Source organism: Hemicordylus capensis, chromosome 4 (genome assembly GCF_027244095.1).
Source record: "Hemicordylus capensis ecotype Gifberg chromosome 4, rHemCap1.1.pri, whole genome shotgun sequence".
Lineage (NCBI taxonomy): Eukaryota > Metazoa > Chordata > Lepidosauria > Squamata > Cordylidae > Hemicordylus > Hemicordylus capensis.
The window spans coordinates 100,889,041-100,909,092 of NC_069660.1; the positions used below are offsets into that span (position 1 = coordinate 100,889,041).

Genomic DNA, 20,052 nt, shown 5'->3' on the forward strand with positions numbered 1-20,052 from the left:
AGGAATATTGTGGTCACAAAAATGTTGTGGTCAGTTAAAACGACTCCCTGAAATGTTAATTTCTAACGCTGGCCAAACCTGTGCTAGCAATGCCATCATCTGCAGTATTTCAGTTCAGGAAGAAAACTGAACAGCCAGGGACAACAGATCCCAGCACTTTTGTCAGTTTAGTAGGCGTGTTTATCATCTCTGCTACAAGTGAGATTTGTTGTCCTTATTAACAAAGGGCATGTTCCTTAGTGCCTGTCCTAGCCTGGCTTCCAGACCATGCGTTTGCTTGCTCCTGTTGGCAGGTTGCCTCACCTTGGCTAGCCTTTCTGGAATCCAGACTTGGCTGATGATGAGACCTGATCCCAGGCCTAGCTGTATATTATCAGGGTGTCCCTGTGGCTAGATCTCATACCACTTGGTAATATCCACTGGATGAAATATCACACAGAGTTGCGAGAATTATTTGGGTACCATCCATGTCAGCATCAATGCTACAGACTGGACTGGCAGGGAGGGGGGAAGGGGAGGAAATCACTAGTGTAATTAGTAATTAGTAGATCCACCATTCCTCATTATTCTGGTCCTTCAAATGTTACTGCAGCAGCATGGAATCCAGGCACTAGGAAACGTCATCCATAGCATTCCAGTAATGTACAAATCAGACCAAAGTCTGCTCTCATAAGATCCTGCTCCTGCAAAGACTTGTGCCTCTTCTTGGGAAGTCTGGGGGCTAGCACAGTGAGGATCCTAGTGAATGACATACCATTGTTCTATGGAATTATGTGAAAAATTCTTATGTAGGCTGCTCTTCACACTAGCTCTGTGATGCCAATCTGCTGTTTGTGAATTAGTAGGAATCTGTCCAGGGATTAGCAAATGCTCTTGCGGTGTGCCTTGCAGAGACAAGATACGTGGACAACAATCCCATGTGCATATGCCCTAAGGATACATCTGCACTGCAGAATGTCCTGGTTATATGTTATGCAGCTTTGATTCACTTTCTGTATAGCACATTTGCCTTTTCCACATCCCTGTCAGGTCCTCATCCTTTTTTCCCAGTGGCTACAATGTTTTGGATTTTCTAAGGTAATTCAGATATGACCAGTTCCGCTAACATGCAGCCTGTGTTACACTGAGTTAATGTGTGAAATTTCTGTACAAATTGCACGGATGAAATATAGCCACTTTCAGAATAATTTTAAAAGTATTAACAGACTAGACTAATCAGACAGCAGATGGACCCTTTACAGACTTGCCATTTTCCCCACAACAGCAGGACTCCTATCCCTTCAACATCTGCAGGAACAAATTCAACAGAGGAAAGTTCCTCATCCCTACATTGTCATGTTGAGAAGTACACACCTATTGAATTTCTGCCTCTTATGAGTGTGTTAAAAGCACAGCAGTTCTGCCCATAAAAAAGGTCCTAAGGAATATATTGGAAGTTAGAATCTGTATACAGTTTGAATCTCTTAATTATACATCAATATAAACTTCCATTCCTATCCATGCTTTCTTTAGGTTTGATCCTGCTAGCACACAGGGGCAGAAATAAATTTATTTATTAATTATTTATTTTACATTTTTTTAATACTGCCCAAAACTTACATGTCTGGGCAGTTTACAACAAGATAAAAACAACATTAAAACATTAGTTAAAAACAAAAATAAGAAATTTAAAAACACAACATATTTTTTAAAAAAATTAAAACAATATTCTAAAACAACATTAAAAGCAATCAAAACAGAATCAGTTAAAAGCCTGGGTGAACAGATGCATCTTTAAAGACTTTTTAAAAATTGTCAGAGATGGGGAGGCTCTTATTTCACCAGGGAGCGCATTCCAAAGCCTCGGGGCAGCAACGGAGAAGGCCCATCCCTGAGTAGCCACCAGACGAGCCGGTGACAAATAAATGCTGTCAGGCAGCAAACGAAATAAGAAGGGGAGAGCCCGCTTGGGCTCTCTGGAGCCAAAGCCATGCCCCCATGAGTACGACATCATACACACGGGGCATCACTGGGGGGGGCATGAACACAGTCTGCCATTTGGCTGGCTCTGCCACTGCTAGCACATAACGGGGTATTCTCATGTGCAGGCAAAAGTGGGCTAAGGAAGCCCAGCCCAGTTTTGCTGGCGCATGAAAACCGCCAGGAGCCCCGCAGTGCCCAGCAGTGGCTCGGCAGCAAGCCCGCCTCCAGAGCCCACCTTCAAAATGATGTTAAGGGAGAAAGTTCTTTCAATCAACTGCCAACCCCAGTTAAATGAAAAATGATATGTAAATATTCAGAGTAGTAATAGTGGTGGTGGTAATGGTGATAGTAGCAGTAGTAAAGAACAGGCTAAGTGTGCCTTCAAGTCCATTTCGACTCCTGGCGCCCACAGAGCCCTGTGGTTTTCTTTGGTAGAATACAGGAGGGGTTTACCATTGCCTCCTCCCGTGCAGTATAAGATGATGCCTTTCAGCATCTTCCTATATCACTGTTGCCCAACATAGTAGCAGCGGAGATTCGAACCGGCAACCTTGTTAATCATAAAGACATAGAAAGGTGTCATCAAATGACCTTTTACAAAAAGTCAACACTACCACACCAGTGCAAGCAGTCATTGGTCTCCTATAGTTTTATGATAATCCAGGAAGCTCCTGAAGCTGGAGGAGGAACATTTTAAGTGTGAACTAAACATGATGTGGAAAGCTTTGTACTTATAGGAGCTTGTAGGCAGGGTTGTAACTTTTTCCCCTTCCATTCCTGTTCTTTTAACTTAACTGCAACCTGATACATAAAAATAAGCAGCTGAAGCTGCTTCCCACCATTCTGTGTCCATGCCAGAAAAAACCTGCTTCTGCTAAATCCATGCATGCTGGCCTTCTGCTGAAGTGTGAAACTTGGTAGTATTGCTGGACCCAGCTCCACTTTTGGAAGCTCAGATGGTGGTGGTGGTGGCCAGGGGTGCCTTTGCACGGCTTCAGCTAGTGCACCAGCTACATCACTTTCTCAAAAAGACAGATCTTGCCACTGTTACCCTCACATTGGTCACACAGCGAGGATTTTATCCGGAGATGCTTGCTGGGATCATATTACATCCATTTTGAATAATCTACATTTGGCCGCCAATTTGTTTCTGGGGCCAATTCTAGGTGCTGATTTTGACCTTTAAAGCCCTTAACGGTTTGGGACCTGGATACCTGAGGGATGACCTGCTCCCAAGAGTTGCTGCCTGCCTGTCAAGGTCTCTGTTCCGTGTGCCACCAATGGGGGGGGGGGCTCTGTTCCGTGAGCCACCAATGAGAGAGGCTCAGTTGTTGTGCACACAGGACAGGGCCTCCTCAGTTACTGCCCCCAAACTTTGGAATGCTTTCCCAGTGGGCATACGGTCCTCAGACTCTAACACAGTTCTTAGAAAGCAAGTGAAATCTTGGCATTTTGCCCAGGCTTTTAGGTGAATGTTGTTTTGGTTGGTGCTGCTTTGTTTTTTATGGTTATATTGCGTATGTTTTTTAAACTTTTAATTAGATTTGTATTTTTATATTCCAGTTAAGTATTTTTATTGTGCGATTTTTATAGTCTTGCATTGTTTTAAATGTTTGTAATCTGCCTTGAGATTTTTTAATGAAAGGTGGTATAAATTTTGTACAATAAATAAATAAATACACCAGTGAAAAAACCTTACTTGCAGGGAAATGCTGGGGTGAGGGAAACCACACTGGAGTGAACTACAACAGCTACTGGGCTTTTCGATTTTTCCAAATTAACTTTTAACCTTTTTGGCGTATTCAATGTGAATACCTTCTTCCTTCATTTTAGCCTTTAGACTTTTGCATACCCTTTAGCCAGACTATGCAATGCTGAAGGGCCTTTTTAAAAAGGCAACACATACCTAAGTCTCATGGTAACTCTGCAGTAGGGATGTGCACAAATTGATTTTTTTAAATCTGTGCCCAAAACAAATCACCCCTTATTTGATTTGTATCCAAATCTATCCCCTCCAAATCACCCCAGATTCGATTTGTATTTGCCTTGATTTGATCTGGATTTGGACCAGTTTGGACCATTTAACAAGGTCCTAGGGGCACCAAGTCTGGGTGGTGGGTAGGGCTGCCTGGGTTCCACCTACCACCCAAATGTCAAGGCAGTGGGATACTTAGTTGATTTTTAATGATTTTTTTAGTTTTTACTGATTTTTGAACATTTCTGCCATAGGAAACAATGGGGATTCGAAGTTGCCATATCCTCACCCAAACACGGATCCCAGCCTTCATTTTAAAAACAAACAAACTAAGCTCTAGCCCTTGTAGAAGTGGAGTTATGGAGCAAAATTTGCAGTCATTATTTTTCAAGTGTTTGGATTCCTTGGCGTATAAAAACTTTTCCTCATAATGAAGCCCTATGAGGATTCACTGCACACCTTCATTTCTTCTGTTTATTTTGACAGTCACTGGACAGTGCCAACTGTCAACTGCCATGTGCTAACTACATCCACCACCATTACACACATGCAAGGCAGTGGGGTACTCATTTTAATTTTTAGGAATATTGAAATGTTTAGATTCTTTGGTGTCTAATAACTTTCCCTCATAATGAATCCCTATGAATCCCTATGAGGATTCATTATACATCTTCATTTCTTCTGTTCATTTTGACTGTCATTGGACAGTGCCAACTGTCAACAGCTATGTGTCAACTACACCCCCACCACACACACACACACACACACACACACACACACACACAGAGGAGTACTCAGTTTATTTTTAAGGTATTTTTTGAAGTGTTTAGATTCCTTGGTGTCTTAATTACACACATTCATTTCTTCTGTTCATTTTAACACCACTGCTTTGCAGGTGGGGATGTCGCATTAGTGGCATGCTCTGTTCCAACTACCCCACAACCCACAAGCCACTGGGTACTCAGTTTATATTTTAGGAACTTTTGAGGTGTTCAGACTCATTGGTGTGTAATGAATCCTCATAGGGATTCATTATTAGGAAAGGTTATTAGACACCAAAGAGCCTAAACACTTGAAAAAAAAATCCTAGAACATAAACTGAGTAGTACCCCACTACCTTGCATATGGGAGTGGGCTGTAGTTGGCAGTTGGCACGGTCCAAAAGACAGTCAATATGAATAGAAGAAATGAAAGTGTGTAATTAATCCTCATAGGGATTCATTGAAGGAAAGTTATTATATACCAAAGAATCCGAACACTTGAAAAATAGTGACCACACCTTTTTCTCCATAACTCCACTTCTACAAGGGCTAGAGCTTAAAAGAAAGCTGGGAATATGGGGGAATTAATAGGAGGGATACAAATCTCGAATCAATTAGAATCGAATCAGGCACAATTCCATTTGTACCCGAATCTAGCCAATGGACCACAGGGGTGATTTATTTTTTCTCCAAATCACCCGAATCAGCTAGATTTGAGTACAAATTGATTTGTACCTGAATCAATTTGCACATCCCTACTCTGCAGCACCTTGAAATTAGTATTGCAAAAATATTCTATCAAAGTTACTGTACTTTCTTCCTCATTACTTCATCTGCATGGTGGCAAAGCTCTACTTCTGAATGTCAGCTTGCTACACCACTGATAAATTGAATTATATACCACTATCCCACATTTCACTGCCACTGCTTTGTTCCTTTAACAGCAGCCTGATACAACAAATCCAGCAGATTAAGCTTTTTGTGGTATGGAAATGAAGTCATGGGACAAGTTTTCCTTGTTCAATTGTGGTGTGCCAGACTGCTTTAAAACCAGAGACAGAGGTACAGCTAGGTAATTTGGACCCTGGACCTAATGAGTTTAAACCCTCCCCTGCCCTCCCCCCCACCCAAAAAATAAGCATCCTCTCCATATACATACATTTTACCACAAACCCACAAGTCTGGACCAGAGTGCATTTAAAGGAAAAAAGGAATACACAACCCTCAAAGGATCCATACATCTTCTTCAGCATTCACCACAAACCTATAGATCTGAGCAAGAGTGAATTTGGTAAACACATCAAAAAACAACCCTATGGATTCACACAGCTTCTTGACCATTTGCAAACTAACTGAGACAGAACTGTTCCATAGTTCAAACACAAAACCAATTTGGACATATAGTGCATTTGTAAGGAAAATAAATTAAAACCACAACTCATGCCTCTTGTTTCACAATTCTCTTGAAGACCTTTTGGATCACAAACCAACATGAACATTTGTTTTTTAAAAAGTTTGTTTATTCAGATGTAACAGTTAGTTCCACTTTCATTAGATGTGAAGTACTCTATGAATAAAGGTAACTCTTTCTGGCAGCTTTACTGCAGTAGGGGAAAATTCATTAAAAATCACAGGATCGACCAATTTCCTTGAAATAAGAATACATGGAGGCTATTGACATGATTGCAGAAAATCATGCTAGCCTCCGCTAGCCCAATTTTCTGCAATCATGAGAACCACAGGGCTTGGCTGCGAGCCCGGTGGTTCTTGAGTGGGTAACCCACTCAAGTAGCCAGTCCCTAAAACTGGGTTTGTGGAGCAAGCGCTCCACAAACCTGTTTTATTTCATTGTGAGTAGCCACATTGCGGCTCCGTGCCACAGCTACTTACGAGGAGACCCCTGGAGGGGAGGCAAAAAGCTGCCTCCCAGCTCTGGGGGTCTCGCCAGCATGCCCTGCGCACTTGCGCAGGGCATGCTGGAGCTTCCGGGGGGCCCCCAGCGTGACTACGCACTTGTGCGGGGCATTCTTGGACTCCCGGAAGTCAGGCGGCCCTCAATCCCTGCAGCCCCTCCCAGCTCCGTACCGTGTGGGTCGCTTATCCATCATAGCCTGCTCTCCCTGCAGAACCCTCCCAGGCTCTACACATGGATCATGTGCAAAGCCTCACAGAGTCCTGATAACTGGTACTACATTTGTGCCAAATTTCAGAACTCTAGTTCAAGCCATTCTGAAAATAAAAAGGAACCTCTTTTCCCTTGGGAAACATCATGGGGCCCTCTAGGAGAGTGGGCAAATAGACCTGGGTCCTCAAATCCATGCATAACAGCACCCTGACCAGTTTTTAATAGGGGTCAGTTTAAAAAGGTGATAATCCTATATGTACAGCATTCTCAAATCTCCCTTCCCCTTTCCAGGCTCCATCCTGTCCTTGTCAAGATCTAACATGTCCTGCTTTTGAATTTTCCCATCTTCACTGGATGGGGACATTTCCCAAGTTCATAAATGTCCACTGCAGGTTCCTCCCACTTCCTTTCTTACAGGGTTATTTATTTATTTATTTCATTTACAGTGGTGTTTCCACAAGCATCTGGGTTGGGAGCACTTTTCACACAAGCTCAGTAGATGGCAGTGCCTGTGCTTCATACCAGAAAGAAAGAGCTGCAAGAAGTAGAACAGCAAAGGACACCTCTCACATTTTGAAGGGTCTATTGTGGCTTTGTGGGAATGGAATCTATGTGTATTGTAACACATCTTTTTAAAGAGGTGTTTTAATGTTTTATCTGCTAGTTATATCTGGAAGGGGTTTTTTAGGGGGGTTTTAGTCCTCAGTTTTTAGCCTTTTAATAACTTGTATCTGAAACTGTTAAAATTTGTAATTTTAAATGTGGTTTTAGCCTGGTCTTTGAACTAATTTAACTTTATTATTATTTTACTTTACATGGTATCTATTTTGTATCAGTTTTTGTTGATGTTATAAGCCACCCCAAACAGTAGTGTCCTGGAGGGGCAGGGTATAAATATTCTAACTAAAAATTTATTTTATTTTATTTTATTTAGTAAGTTTCTATACTGCTCAATACAGAAGTCCCTGGGTGGTTCACAATCTACACACAACCATTAACACGATTAAACATCAAACACTAATATGATTAAAATGATTTAAAATACGAATAAAAACTTTAAACTTCATTTAACTTTTTAAATAAATACATACATAAATGCCATGGATAAGTAGGTAGGTAATATAGGGGACACTTAGATCTACTGAGTCTATGTGAGAAATGTATACAGAGGGTGGCGGGGAGGGAGGAATGGAGAAGTTACTGCAAGCCAGCTTATCCAAGGAAATAACTTTCTCAGATGAATGGGTCAGACAAGGAGACATAAGGAAGTCTGTAGTTCCTCCTTTGTGATTCAGAGGGGCTATTCCCATGATCAACCAAAATCGGGCTAGGGGAGGCTAGCCCGATTTTGGCTGATCGTGGGAGCTACCGGGCTCACAAGTGAGCCCGGTGGCTCCCAGGCGGTTAACCTGCCTAAATACCCCTCCCCTAAAACTGGGTTTGTGGAACGAGCGCTCCGCAAACCCTGGTTTTTTTATTGTGAGTAGCCACGGCGCGGATCCACGCCACAGCTACTCACGAGGAGACCCCCCAAAGGGGAGGCAAAAAGCCGCCTCCCAGCTCCGGGGGTCTCGCCAGCATGCCCTGCGCACTCACGTATGGCATGCTGGAGCCCCCACTCCCACCAGCCCCCCGTTGGCTCCGTCATGGAGCTGGCAATTGCGTGGGCGGCCGATCTGGCCACCCAGGACTCCCTCCCTGATTGTGAGCGGGGAGAGTGGGCTTAGCCCGCTCTCCCCGCTCAACTCACCTAACCGGGTCTCACCGATCGTGTTGCTGAATGTGATCCTGAATGTGATCCAGGATGTTGCTGGATGTGATCCTGAAAGTGAAGAAAAACATCCAACACTTTCTCCCTTTCTACCACACTGCCCCTTTCTTTCTCCAATATATCTCCTTCAACATGCTCTGTGCACAAGATATGTGCAGGCATACTTTCACGGTTCTCTAGAAAGCTATGATTGTTTGGAGCAATTTTGCCTCCTCCGTTGCCTTTTCATATTTTTTTAGGTGCAAGCAAGGCCTGTCTAGTCCAACATCCAGTTGCAACAGCAGGATCGGGGGCATGCCGTCATCTCCTGGATGTTGGGCTTCCCAGAGATATCTGGTGGGCTAATGTGGGAAACAGGATGTTGGACTAGACAGGCCTTGCACACTTACTTGATAGGAAAGCCCATTGAACCCAGTGGGGTTTATTTCTGAGTAAACATTCTTAGACTCACACTTTACAGTTTGTACAATATACCATGGTTGCATGTTACTGTCTAACATAAATGCAAAAAGGAAGCACACGGGGTGACCCCCAAGCTGTACTAATAAAAGAATCCACCTGAATAAATATAATAAACTACCAGGCTCGAGAATAAAATAGATATATTGGGATTCTGAGTTCTTAAAACTGCAGTAGTAAAACAGTCAGTGGCATGCATTACACAATCCCATTTTAAGAGAAGCACGTTAGCTTTCAGTACTACAGAAGCGTGAGTAATGACACAAGAAGATGTTACTCCAGCTTCAGTTACTGCTTCAGGTTCTGTGCTTTGTGCCTGCTCCACATCTCCGTTGATTATTTGCTTTCTCTGGCTGTTTGCTCTATGTTGGGCTGTGCTTTTCTCAAACTTTTCAAAGGAGACTTCTTAACTCTTAGCATTTAAATATTACAAATGTTGATTTACAGCTGCAGGACAGGAAACATAAAAGGACCCTGTGGACACAAAAGCGGGTTGTGTCACAAAAGGACACAAAAGGGGTTTGTGTCAGATATTGAAAGTTAGGTCATTCACACAGTCAAAAACTGAAGCTCTTCTCATAATCGGTGAGAAGAGCTTCCAGCAGGTCTGCGGGGAGAGTGGGTTAACTTAACCCTCCCCACAGACAATCGCTGAGCCATCCCAGGGTGGCTGATTGGCCACCCACATGATTACTGGCTCTGTCACAGAGCCGGTTGGGGCAGCAGGGATTGGGGGTCACACGGCATCCTGGGGAGACCCCTGGGACAGGGAGGCTTGTTTCAGTCTTCTCATGTGACATGACCAGAAAACCTGAGTTAGCGGAGCACTCACTCCACTAACCAGGGTTAAGGGGAGGGCTGCTTTGGCGGGCTAACTGCCAGAGAACATCCCGGCTCACCCGCGAGCCTAGTGGTTCTCATGATGGAGGGAAACTATGCTAGTGTCCTTCAGACCGGTTTTCCCCCATCGTGAGAATAGCCTCATTGAGGCTCTTCACATGATTAGGGGGGTTGCAGAGAGAGTGGGCTTAGCCCGCTCTCTCCACACACGAGCAGCAGTCTGCTCTCGGCGGCTGCAGCAGCCGCCCACATGACTGCTGGCTCCGTCATGGAGCTGGCCAGGGCTGGGGTGTTTAGGGGCCATGCGGCCCCTGGAATTCCCAACATACCCTGTGCGGATGCGCAGGGCATACTGGAGAGACCCCCAAGCCGGGAGGCTGCTTTTCAGCCTCCCGGTCAGGGGTCTACTCGTGAGTAGCCAGGGCATGGAGCTGCACTGCCGCTACTCACGATTTTAAAAACTGGGTTTGCGGAGTGCTCGCTTTTTGCCTCCCCTCCGGGGGTTTACTCGTGAGTAGCTGCAGTACAGAGCCACACCGAGGCCACTCACAATCATAAAAACGATCAGAGGCTCTCCTAGCCCAATTTCGGATGATCGTGGGAATAGCCTCAATCACTTCTACCCAGGTTTTCCTCTAACCTTGCTTCCACACAACCAAAATTTGAGAGTACACGCAGCTCCCAAAACTAAATAGAACACAGTGAGGCTATTCACATGATGGGAGAAATTCGGGTTAGCGGAGACTAGCCCGATTTTCTCCCATTGTTTGAACCACCGGGCTTGGCTGTGAGCCTGGTGGTTCTTAAGCGGGTAACCTGCTAAACTACCCCTGCCCTTAAACCAGGTTTGCGAAGCAAGCACTCCTCAAACCCAGTTTTTAAAATCATGTGTTGCCTCAGCACAGCTCCATGGCACAGCAGTTCATGAGTAGACCCCCAACCAGGAGGCTTAAAAGCAGCCTCCTGGCTCAGCATGCCTTGCGCGCTCTTCAGTATGCCATGCGTGCTCGCGCATGGCATGCTGGAGCTTCCGGGGGCCACGCGGCCCCTGAACTCCCAAGCCCTGGCCGGCTCCGTGATGGAGCCAGCAGTCGTGTGGGTGGCCGCTGCGGCCGCCCAGAGCCGACTGACTGCTCACCTGCAGGGAGAGCGGGTTAGGCCCACTCTCCCCGCTAACTCTCTCCAGGCAGCTCCCACTGATCATGGGAACCGCCTCAGTTTTTCAGCCTTGCCACATGATCTGTGTGTAGAGCCTGCAGGGCTTCTGTTGGGAGAGCAGGCTTGAACCACTCTCCCCATAGATGATCCAGCACCGAGCCTTTGGCGGCTGGATCAGCCACCCACATGGCTACAAGCACCGTCATGGACCTCCGTCCATGGGGATCGGGGGCTGCCTGCTCCCTGGAAGTCCCAGCATGCTCTATGTGAGTGCATGGGGCATGCTTGGGAGACACCCATGCAAGGAGGCTTGTTGCATCCTTCCATTGGGGTATACTTGTAAGTCGCCATGGTAACTTATGATCGGATAAATGGGGTTAGCGGAGTGCTTGCTTGCTCTGCTAACCTTGTTTAAGGGGGGGTACTTTCTGCGGTTTGCTGCTGAGAGCCACGCGGCTTCCGTTGCAGCACACGACCACAGGAAAGTGGTCTAGGCTCCCTTAGCCTGTTTTCCTGCAGTCATGAAAATTGCCTCTTTGAACAACCTCTACGGCTGTCTCATGAGCAGCCTAACCCAGGCTAGGGAGGCCCATCCACCTAACCCCACTTTTTAGGCTGGCCTTTAGCCGAGGTTTAATACATAAGTGTGCCCTTAACTTCAGCGCTGGCATTGTGTTTGTGTGCTCAGGCTGCTTAGAATGGGGGCCTAGAGTGTCCGTCTCATGGGGGTATCCCCCAATGCACCATGCTCTTCGCGTGGTGCATTGTGGGATATCTGGAGTCTGGGACGTGTCATCCTAGCTTCCAGATGTAGAGGCTCTTCTCACAATCATGGAGAAGAACCACTATGGGGTTAGCGGGGAGAGCAGGCTTAGCCTGCACTCCCCGCACATGAGCAGGGCAGCAGCCCTGGGCGGCCAGATCGGCCGCCAACACGACTGCTGGCTCCGTTACAGAGCCAGTGAGGGCTGGGAGGATCGGGGGGCCACGTGGCCCCCGGAAGCTCCAGTATGCCCTGCACAAGCACACAGGGTATACTGGAGAGACCCTCGAGCTGTGAGGCTGCTTTTAAATCTCCCAGCTGGGGGTCTCCTTGTGAGTAGCTGTGGCGCGGAGCCACGCTGCAGCTACTCATGGTTTTAAAAACTGGGTTTGCGGAGCGCTTGCTCTGCAAACCCGGATTAAGGGGAGGTTAACCGCCAGGAGGCAACCAGGCCCGCCTGCAAGCCTGGTGGCTCCACGATCAGCCGAAATCGGGCTAGGCTCCCCTAGGCCGATTTTGGCTGATTGTGGGAATAGCCTCATTGTTTAGGAGTGCAAGCCTGCTGGTCATCTGAGGAGAAGGTAAGTTGGCAAAGCCTTCCTCCCCACCTGTGCCTTCTTGTGTGAATAGCCTAATTGACTGGGTTCAGCCATAATGCTAAACCATGGTTTGCTTTAGTGTCTGAACCTGAAACTGTCCACAAAACCATGGTTTGTTTGAGCCAACAAACCAAGATCTAAAATTATAAGGCTCTCCACATGAGCAGTGTGGTGAGTTGAATGGGGATTGTGGGGATCCCCACACATGAACAGGAAGCCCTCCCTGGGCAGCTGTATTGGCCACCCAGACGATTACCAGCTCTGTCATGGAGCAAGTTGCGGTGGGGTTGGGTGGCCTCCTGGCCCCTGGAAGTCCCAGAATGACCCACACGAGTAATTCTGGGGAGCCCCCTAATGCCAGAATGCTTGTTGTAGCCTCCTGTTGAGGGTCTACCCGAGAGTCGCTGTGGTGCAGAGCCATGCTGCAGTGACACATGAGCAGTTAACCTGCTTTTCAGGCGCTCCTGTGCCCAAAACCCAGGTTAAGCAGCAGGCTACCCGAGAGGTTTTGTCGTCATGCTGCCACCAGGAGCCACGCAGCTCTGGCAGTTCTCACATGCAGTGGGAACTGGGCTAGGCTCCCTTAGCTCGGTTCCAACTGAGCATGACAATAGCCTCTGTCTGAGAAGAGCCTGGATGGGGTTTGCAGGGAGAGCGGGAGAGTGTTACAGAGCTGGCGGGGGCTGGGAGGATTGGGGGACGTGTGGCCCCCGAAAGCTCCAGCATGCCCTGAGCGAGTGCGCAGGGCATACTGGAGAGACCCCCGAGCCAGGAAGCTGCTTTTAAGCCTCCCGCTCAGGGGTCTACTTGTGAGTTGCCATGGCATTGAGCCGCACCGCAGCAACTCGCGATCATAGAGCCTGGGTTAGCGGAGCACTTGGTCCGCTAACCCAGGCTTAGGGGAGGGTTACTTTAGCGGGTTAACCACTTGGAGGTCACCAAGCTCGCCTGCGAGCCTGGTGGTTCTCACGGTCAGGCGAAATCAGACTAGGCTCCCCTAGCCCGTTTTCACCTGATTGTGGGAATAGCCTCTCTATGTTTGCAAATGACAGTTTGTGCTGTGACCACTGACAAACCACAGTTAGGGTAATTGCTCTGCCCCACTTAGGACCATGGTGCTCTAACTGCACCATGGAGATGGGAGGGAACATTTTAATTTAGGAAGCTGAATCCTAAGTAGATGGGAAACAAAAGCAACAAGCAGTTCTAAATCATGAGGCTCTACATACGATCTGTGTGTGGAGCCCAACCAGGCTCTGTGGGGAAAGCAGGTTTAGCTTAGCCCACTCTCCCCACAAACGAGCAGGGAGCTCACCCTTGGTGGCCAGATCAGTCGCCCACATGATTAGTGGCTCCATCACAGAGTCAGTAGGGGTGGCAGGGATTGGGGGCCACTTGGCTACCGGAAGTCCCAAGATGCCCCGTGTAAGTGCGTGGGGCTTTCTTCGGAGACCCACAAGGCCAGGAGGCTTGCTGCAGCTTCTCAGTCGGGAGTCTCCTCATAGGTCCTCACAGAGCTGCGCTGTGGCAACTCATGATCAGAAGAACGGGGTTAGCGGAACACTCATTCCTCTAACCTCGTTTAAGGGGAGGGGTATTTTGGGAGGTTTGCTGCCAGGAGCAGCACAGCTCCTATTGGAGCGCACAACCTCCCAAAAGCTGGCTGGGCTCCCTTAGACCGCTTTTGGAAGGTCATGAGAATAGCCTCCATGGTTTTTTTGGCTGTACATCTGGAAGGTCAAACCATGATGTGGGTTATTAACTATAGTTAGCACAAACCAAAGTTTTGTGTTATGTCCAAACCCAAGTGTTGATTCACAACTGTATTTTCTTTTAAATAATTCAAATCCAATGTATCTATATACTATGCCTGGCTGTCTATGAGAAAGTTGGGACTATATTTGAATGACCAATCCCTGCACACATAATCAAGTCATGTTGTGAGCATACATCATTTTCCCCTCCCTGTGTAAACTAGTATTTGTAGTGCACATAGAGGAGTGGATTAAGAAACACACACATCCCACGTAACTAGGGATAGGCGTGTGGATAGACTCCAGGAGTGGGAAAGGTTGTGTTTGGTATGCTCACAGCACACAGAAGCGAAGGCATTCCTATTTCAGACTGTAGGTGGAAGAAATCTCAATGTTGAAGGTTCCTCAACACACACACAAATACATCCCTGCAAGTAAAAAACAAGGGGGCTATTCTGACAATCTGCAAAAATTGGTCTAGGAGAGCCTAGCCCAATTTTTGCAGATCATCAGAACCACCGGGCTCGGCTGCGAGCCCGGTGGTTCTAGAGTGGGTAACCCGCTCAAGAACCCCTGCCCCCAGTGAGCGCTCCGCAAACCTGGTTTTCAAAATTGTGAGTAGCCGCGGTGCTGCTTCGCACCGCACCTACTCATGAGTAGACCCCTGGAGGGGAGGCGAAAAGCCGCCTCCCGACTCTGGGGGTCTCCCCAGTATGCCCTGCACGCTCGCACAGGGCATACTGGGGCTTCCAGGGGCTGCGTGGCCCCTGAACTCCCCAGCCCCTGCCAGCTCCGTCTCGGAGCCGGCAATCATGTGGGTGGCCACCCAGGGCTCCCTCTCTGCTCATGAGCAGAGCCCGCTTTCCCAGCTTAGCCTGCTCTCCCTGCTCACCCGAAGAAACTGGGTCTCACGGATCATGAGACCCAGCTCAAGAACAGAAAGAAGGCTCAGCTACAGTCTTTCACTCTTTGCTACTCGCCCCCACCTTTTTGCAGGAAGGTGTTATACAGGGGGACATTCAAAAACAAGATTCCCCCACACACACCTGCAGTAGGCCCAACCAAAGTTTTGTTCTTGCAGAAAAGATTAAGCTTTTTTAGGAGTTCTGAGAAGTCAAATTTGGGGGTCCAAATAATTTTGCAGCTAATTCCAGATGCACAAGAGAATTATGAACCTGAAAAGCAGCCCTCTATGCCACATAGCAAGCCTCTTGTGAAAGTGAGGAGACTTTTTATAAAGGCATTTTTGATATGGCACAGGAGCCTGCAACATATCACAAATGGTTTTTTGAAGCCCCTCAGTCTGAAGTTCCCAAAAGCTCTTTGGATCTCGCAGCCTATATCTCTGCATCGCACCTTACTGCTCATGTGCATGTGTGGCCATGTGCATGTATTGATGTGCATGTGTTGTCATTGCAGATGTATTGCTCATGTGCGTGTAGTGATGCTTCTGCTTCTCATTAAGATCTAATTTCTAGGGACCCTGGGAAGGAAACTGATATCTAGCAATTTACACTACAGGTGTTAACAAGGCATTCCCGAAAAGCAAAGTAGGGATAAAATAGGAATCGTAAGCAACTTGTCATGAACATAAAACAGGGACTGTCCCTGATAAACAAGGACAGTGGCTGTGCATCATTTCTCCTAATGGGTTGAATGCATTTCATTTGCCTCTAGGTAGTATTATGCTTTCCCTATTATGTGAATGGATACTAGAGCCCAATGGCAGGGCAATCTCTCAATATATATCCCACAATTCTAATAATGTACATAGGTCCCCCCCAATTTCTTACTGTTACAATGGATGTGTGTTTAAGTTTTATTTATAATGTATAAGTGAGATGCTGTGACCATAGAGCTTATATTCTAAGTAGGCCTTACAGGACCGGGCCTGATTGAAGAGAAATAGGGCAGGGCAAGGGCCCTAAAGAGAAATGTAACTCTAAAAAGCCAATTTGATAATCCTATAAGTTTAATGTACTTTGCAGATGTTCTCTCTTCATCTTTCCACTGAAGTTCAGAAAAGCAAACAGCACACTCATTCGCTTTACTGCTACTGTATTGGACACGCTGATCAGAACACATTTCTCTCCATTATGGGAACTTGTCCACCTTCATAGCAGTCAGTTATTTTTTCAACAAATGCATACTGTACTACTTTCCATCTAGCATCTATCTGAGTAAACATGCATGATATATAAATGGCATACATTTATAATCCTGTGATAATCAGAAAGACAAAGGGAGACCAAAGGATGATGGATATGCTGGCCAGGTACCTCCCATCAACAATTCTGAGATAGATGGTCATGGTTTGCAGCACTTCAAATCTAAACACATTTTCTTACCTTAAAAAAAAGCAATTGAGGATAAAAGGGCTATGTCTTTTGTGGTTTATTGGGTTCTAATGATATTATTTTGCATTGATGCCATTCACATGTCATGTTTTGCAAAACAGTGATTGACAAGAATTAAATTCAAAACATGTAGTCATTTTCTAGTATGTGGGGTTTATTGTTTCCTTTTTTCCTTTCTATGATTGAAGGAAAACTGTTTAGATGTTTTGTTTCCAAAACGGCATCTGTCAGCAATCAAAGGGGAAAAAATTGCATAAAACAAATGCAATTGTTTAGAGTAGCATTTCCTGGATCATGTTAAATGCTTGATTTGCTCCCCATTATGTTCACTAAATAATTTTGTTTTCCACAATAATTGTAATATTTAACATGTTGCATTTAATCTTCTTTCAAGGCTATTAGTAACAGCTCACTTAGAAAAGGAGTAGTCGCTCAACAAGAAAAGACCCTCTACCACCCACATCATAAAGAAAAATGGTAACGTTAACTGCACCCTAATTGTTCTGGATCGAAAACACAGTTATTTAACAGCATTTATTCTTCCCTTTGCATCAGACTACTGTACTGTCCAGAATAAAGTGATTTCATGCTCCTTCCACTGCTAAGCTGAAATCTATATTCTTCCATAGTAATCACTGTGGGTATGTTTTTCATGGCTAATTTGAAGACAGATCTAATAGCACTAGTTTGGGGTCCAGAAGAGCCATGAGCTATCAGCACAGAGGAAATGGAAAAGTACCTGCAAAGGTTAACAGTCAATATATAATCATATGGACCATATGATTATATGGAGCGGGGCGGGGCAGATTTGATCCTTTATTCAACTACATTGTTAAAAAGAGACAGGAAGCAATGTAGCTCAACAGTGCTCAATTGATAATCAAAAGTGCTGGCTGGTTGTTCCTGTGAAAGACAGGGAAGCAGGAATTTTGAAATTTGATCTGATGTTAGTTCAGATGCTGATTCTTGCTTAATCATCTTACTTTGTATTTTCTATAGTTTTTAAGAACAGGTATCTTTAATGAGGTTGAAGTGAAGACATTGTGATGTTGGCCATCCATTATAAGGGCAGCAGCTGCTGATAATGTCTTCAATTCTGAAAATATCTCCCTGGATTCTATACAGACATAACACTTATAATGACTTCCAATGCTAGCCAGAGTTTGACCTGTAAATTGGGTTGATACAAATCTATGAAACATAATGGCACGTTACCATTCTGTAACACTATCTGATTTTATAATATGATCACATACATACACGTACAAGTGCTGATATACACTCATATATACACGTGTGCAGGTACATTTCTTACAGAAAGATTTTTTTCAATAATTTGGAAGTAAATATATACACACAATTTCATTCTGTCCAAACACAATAAGAATAGCATCAGAAGAAAGAAGATTTACACTTGCTTTTAAGGCTCATCCTCCACGTTTTCATTTCTAAGTCTTGTTCCTGTCATCTTCTGAATTAAAAAAGAAAACCCAATCCATCAGCATTGCCAGAACTGAATAAAAGCACATTTTGTCCCATAATTAATGTTTGCTGTATGAGTTGTGCAGTTGGAAGTGCATTTTCAGAAAGCTAAGATGCAAAACCCTAATAAGTAGCAACATTTTTGTGCCACTTCTAAATCTCCTATTTGCACTGCATCCTTTCTTCTATGGTAAGGTGTAAAATATCTAAAAATATTACTTCCATTTTGCCTAAAAATGTCCCTGAAGTGTGTTTTCAATAATCCTACAAAACAGAACACCCGCTTATTTTGTTAGTTCAGACATTCATTCACAAATCACTGAAGAAAATATCTTCATTAAGTAATGGCGTCTAGATCTTACCTATTCTACAAGAGGATGATTAAAAAGTAAACACATATTTTAAACACAAATATGTTAGCCTCATGACAACATCATTCACGTGCAATCCTGTAGTCACTTCAGAAGCACGTCCTATTGAAGTTAATGGGACTTATTTCCAAGTGACCTTATGTAGAACTGGGCTGCCATTTGACTAAAAAGGTGAGAGGCAGCAAACTAACTGGCTGACTTTTTAGTTCACATTCTGGCCATTCCATGGAACGTGTCACATAGCGCTAAACATCTCACAACTGTCATTTTACTATGTTGTCTGGTGGTGTCACTTGGGTAGCACAGGAGAGGCACATCAAGGGAAAGTGCTAAAGTATAGGTGAAAAAAATCCCTGAATTGCAACACCTGGTGAAGTGATAACCTGAAGTAAAGTATGCTTTCCTTTATTTGGATGGCTGGGAGCATTTACCCAAAGTTTGGCTCATTGTAAGTTCAGGTCAACAGAATGCCATTTCTATGTGACAATATATGAGGGCATGTGGTGAATTTGGATAATTAGATATTTTGGATACTCAAAATTTGGAAAATAGAGCTCTACTAGATTACATTCTGTTGCAAAAACTGTACAGACGTGTGCGTGTGTGTGTGTGTAAATAATATACATATGTATTGTCTGAGCAGCTGTTTGAATCCCAACATACTCTTTTAAAGCAAATGTAATTATTGTAAAGGAAATGTCTTTTACATAACATGATCTGCTATCAAAAAATCAAAATGCCAACATAATGGTAAAACCTTATATTTCATTTCTGCAATAACAGCATTTTTAATTTTATGATAGATACAAATCTTTAAACCACTATATATATATATATATATATATATATATATATATATATATATATATATATATATATCCTTAAGCTATTTAGACCTGCATTATGCTTGTATTTCCTAAAGTTATTATGTACAAAGTAGTACATGAATGATTTTTTTAAAAAAAAAATTAAAACCTTCATTCCAGTCTTTCTTTTCCTTGGTCACGTTCATGGGAAAAGTAGCTGTGATAAACAGATACTGAATCAGACTGGAAATTCTTTTTCAGAGAGAGAAAAAACCCAAAACATTGCATGATAGTCTCTAAGCAGTTCCATCTGTCAAGCAGAAATTTTAGGCTAATAGCCTGTGGCGATCTCCCTCCGCAGTCCACTACCTGCCTTTGTCCTACTAAGTCTCTATTCATTTTTTTAAAAGCTGGAGTTAAAGGGTGGGGGGAGAGAAAAAAAGGAAAGGGAAAAATCTTGCAGACCAAAATCATCTGAATGATGAAGCCCTAATTTTATCCGCCTCTCTTTGATGTTAAGTGGTGGGTTCTTAGTTTTTAAAAAAAAAGAGAGAGAGGGAAAGCAAGAGAGAAGACAGTGCTAGGAGCAGATGACTTTTCATCCTTACTTCACCTTGCCACTGGGTCTGTGAGAGATTGGTTCACTGTCAAGGAGATTTTTTTTTTTACCCATGATTCCATATGGTATGGACCGGGCTACATGTTGCCCAACATGCCAGTGCAAATGTTTTCTCAATTAGGTGTCTTATCTCCCGTGAGTTAGCATCAGATGAAGCTTGCTGACAGCATAATGGCAGGGAAAACCTCCGACGGATCCATCAAATGGCAGCTCTGCTATGACATCTCGGCCAGAACTTGGTGGATGGTGA

The 20,052-nt window shown here is 44.7% G+C and overlaps 1 protein-coding gene across 2 annotated transcripts in view; it reads left to right on the plus strand.

The window, feature by feature from the left end:
- NFIA (nuclear factor I A) overlaps window positions 1–20,052 on the plus strand; it is a 708,337-nt gene that overhangs the window by 24,918 nt on the left and 663,367 nt on the right. The window contains exons 2-3 of one of the 2 annotated variants that reach the window (XM_053243547.1): window positions 16,919–17,001; window positions 19,924–20,048. In XM_053243547.1, coding sequence (XP_053099522.1) covers window positions 19,953–20,048 — 96 coding nt within the window. In that variant the 5' untranslated portion in view covers window positions 16,919–17,001; window positions 19,924–19,952. Of the gene's footprint in view, window positions 1–16,918; window positions 17,002–19,638; window positions 20,049–20,052 lie in introns of those variants that run through there. The other variant, XM_053243546.1, reaches the window with a different exon arrangement.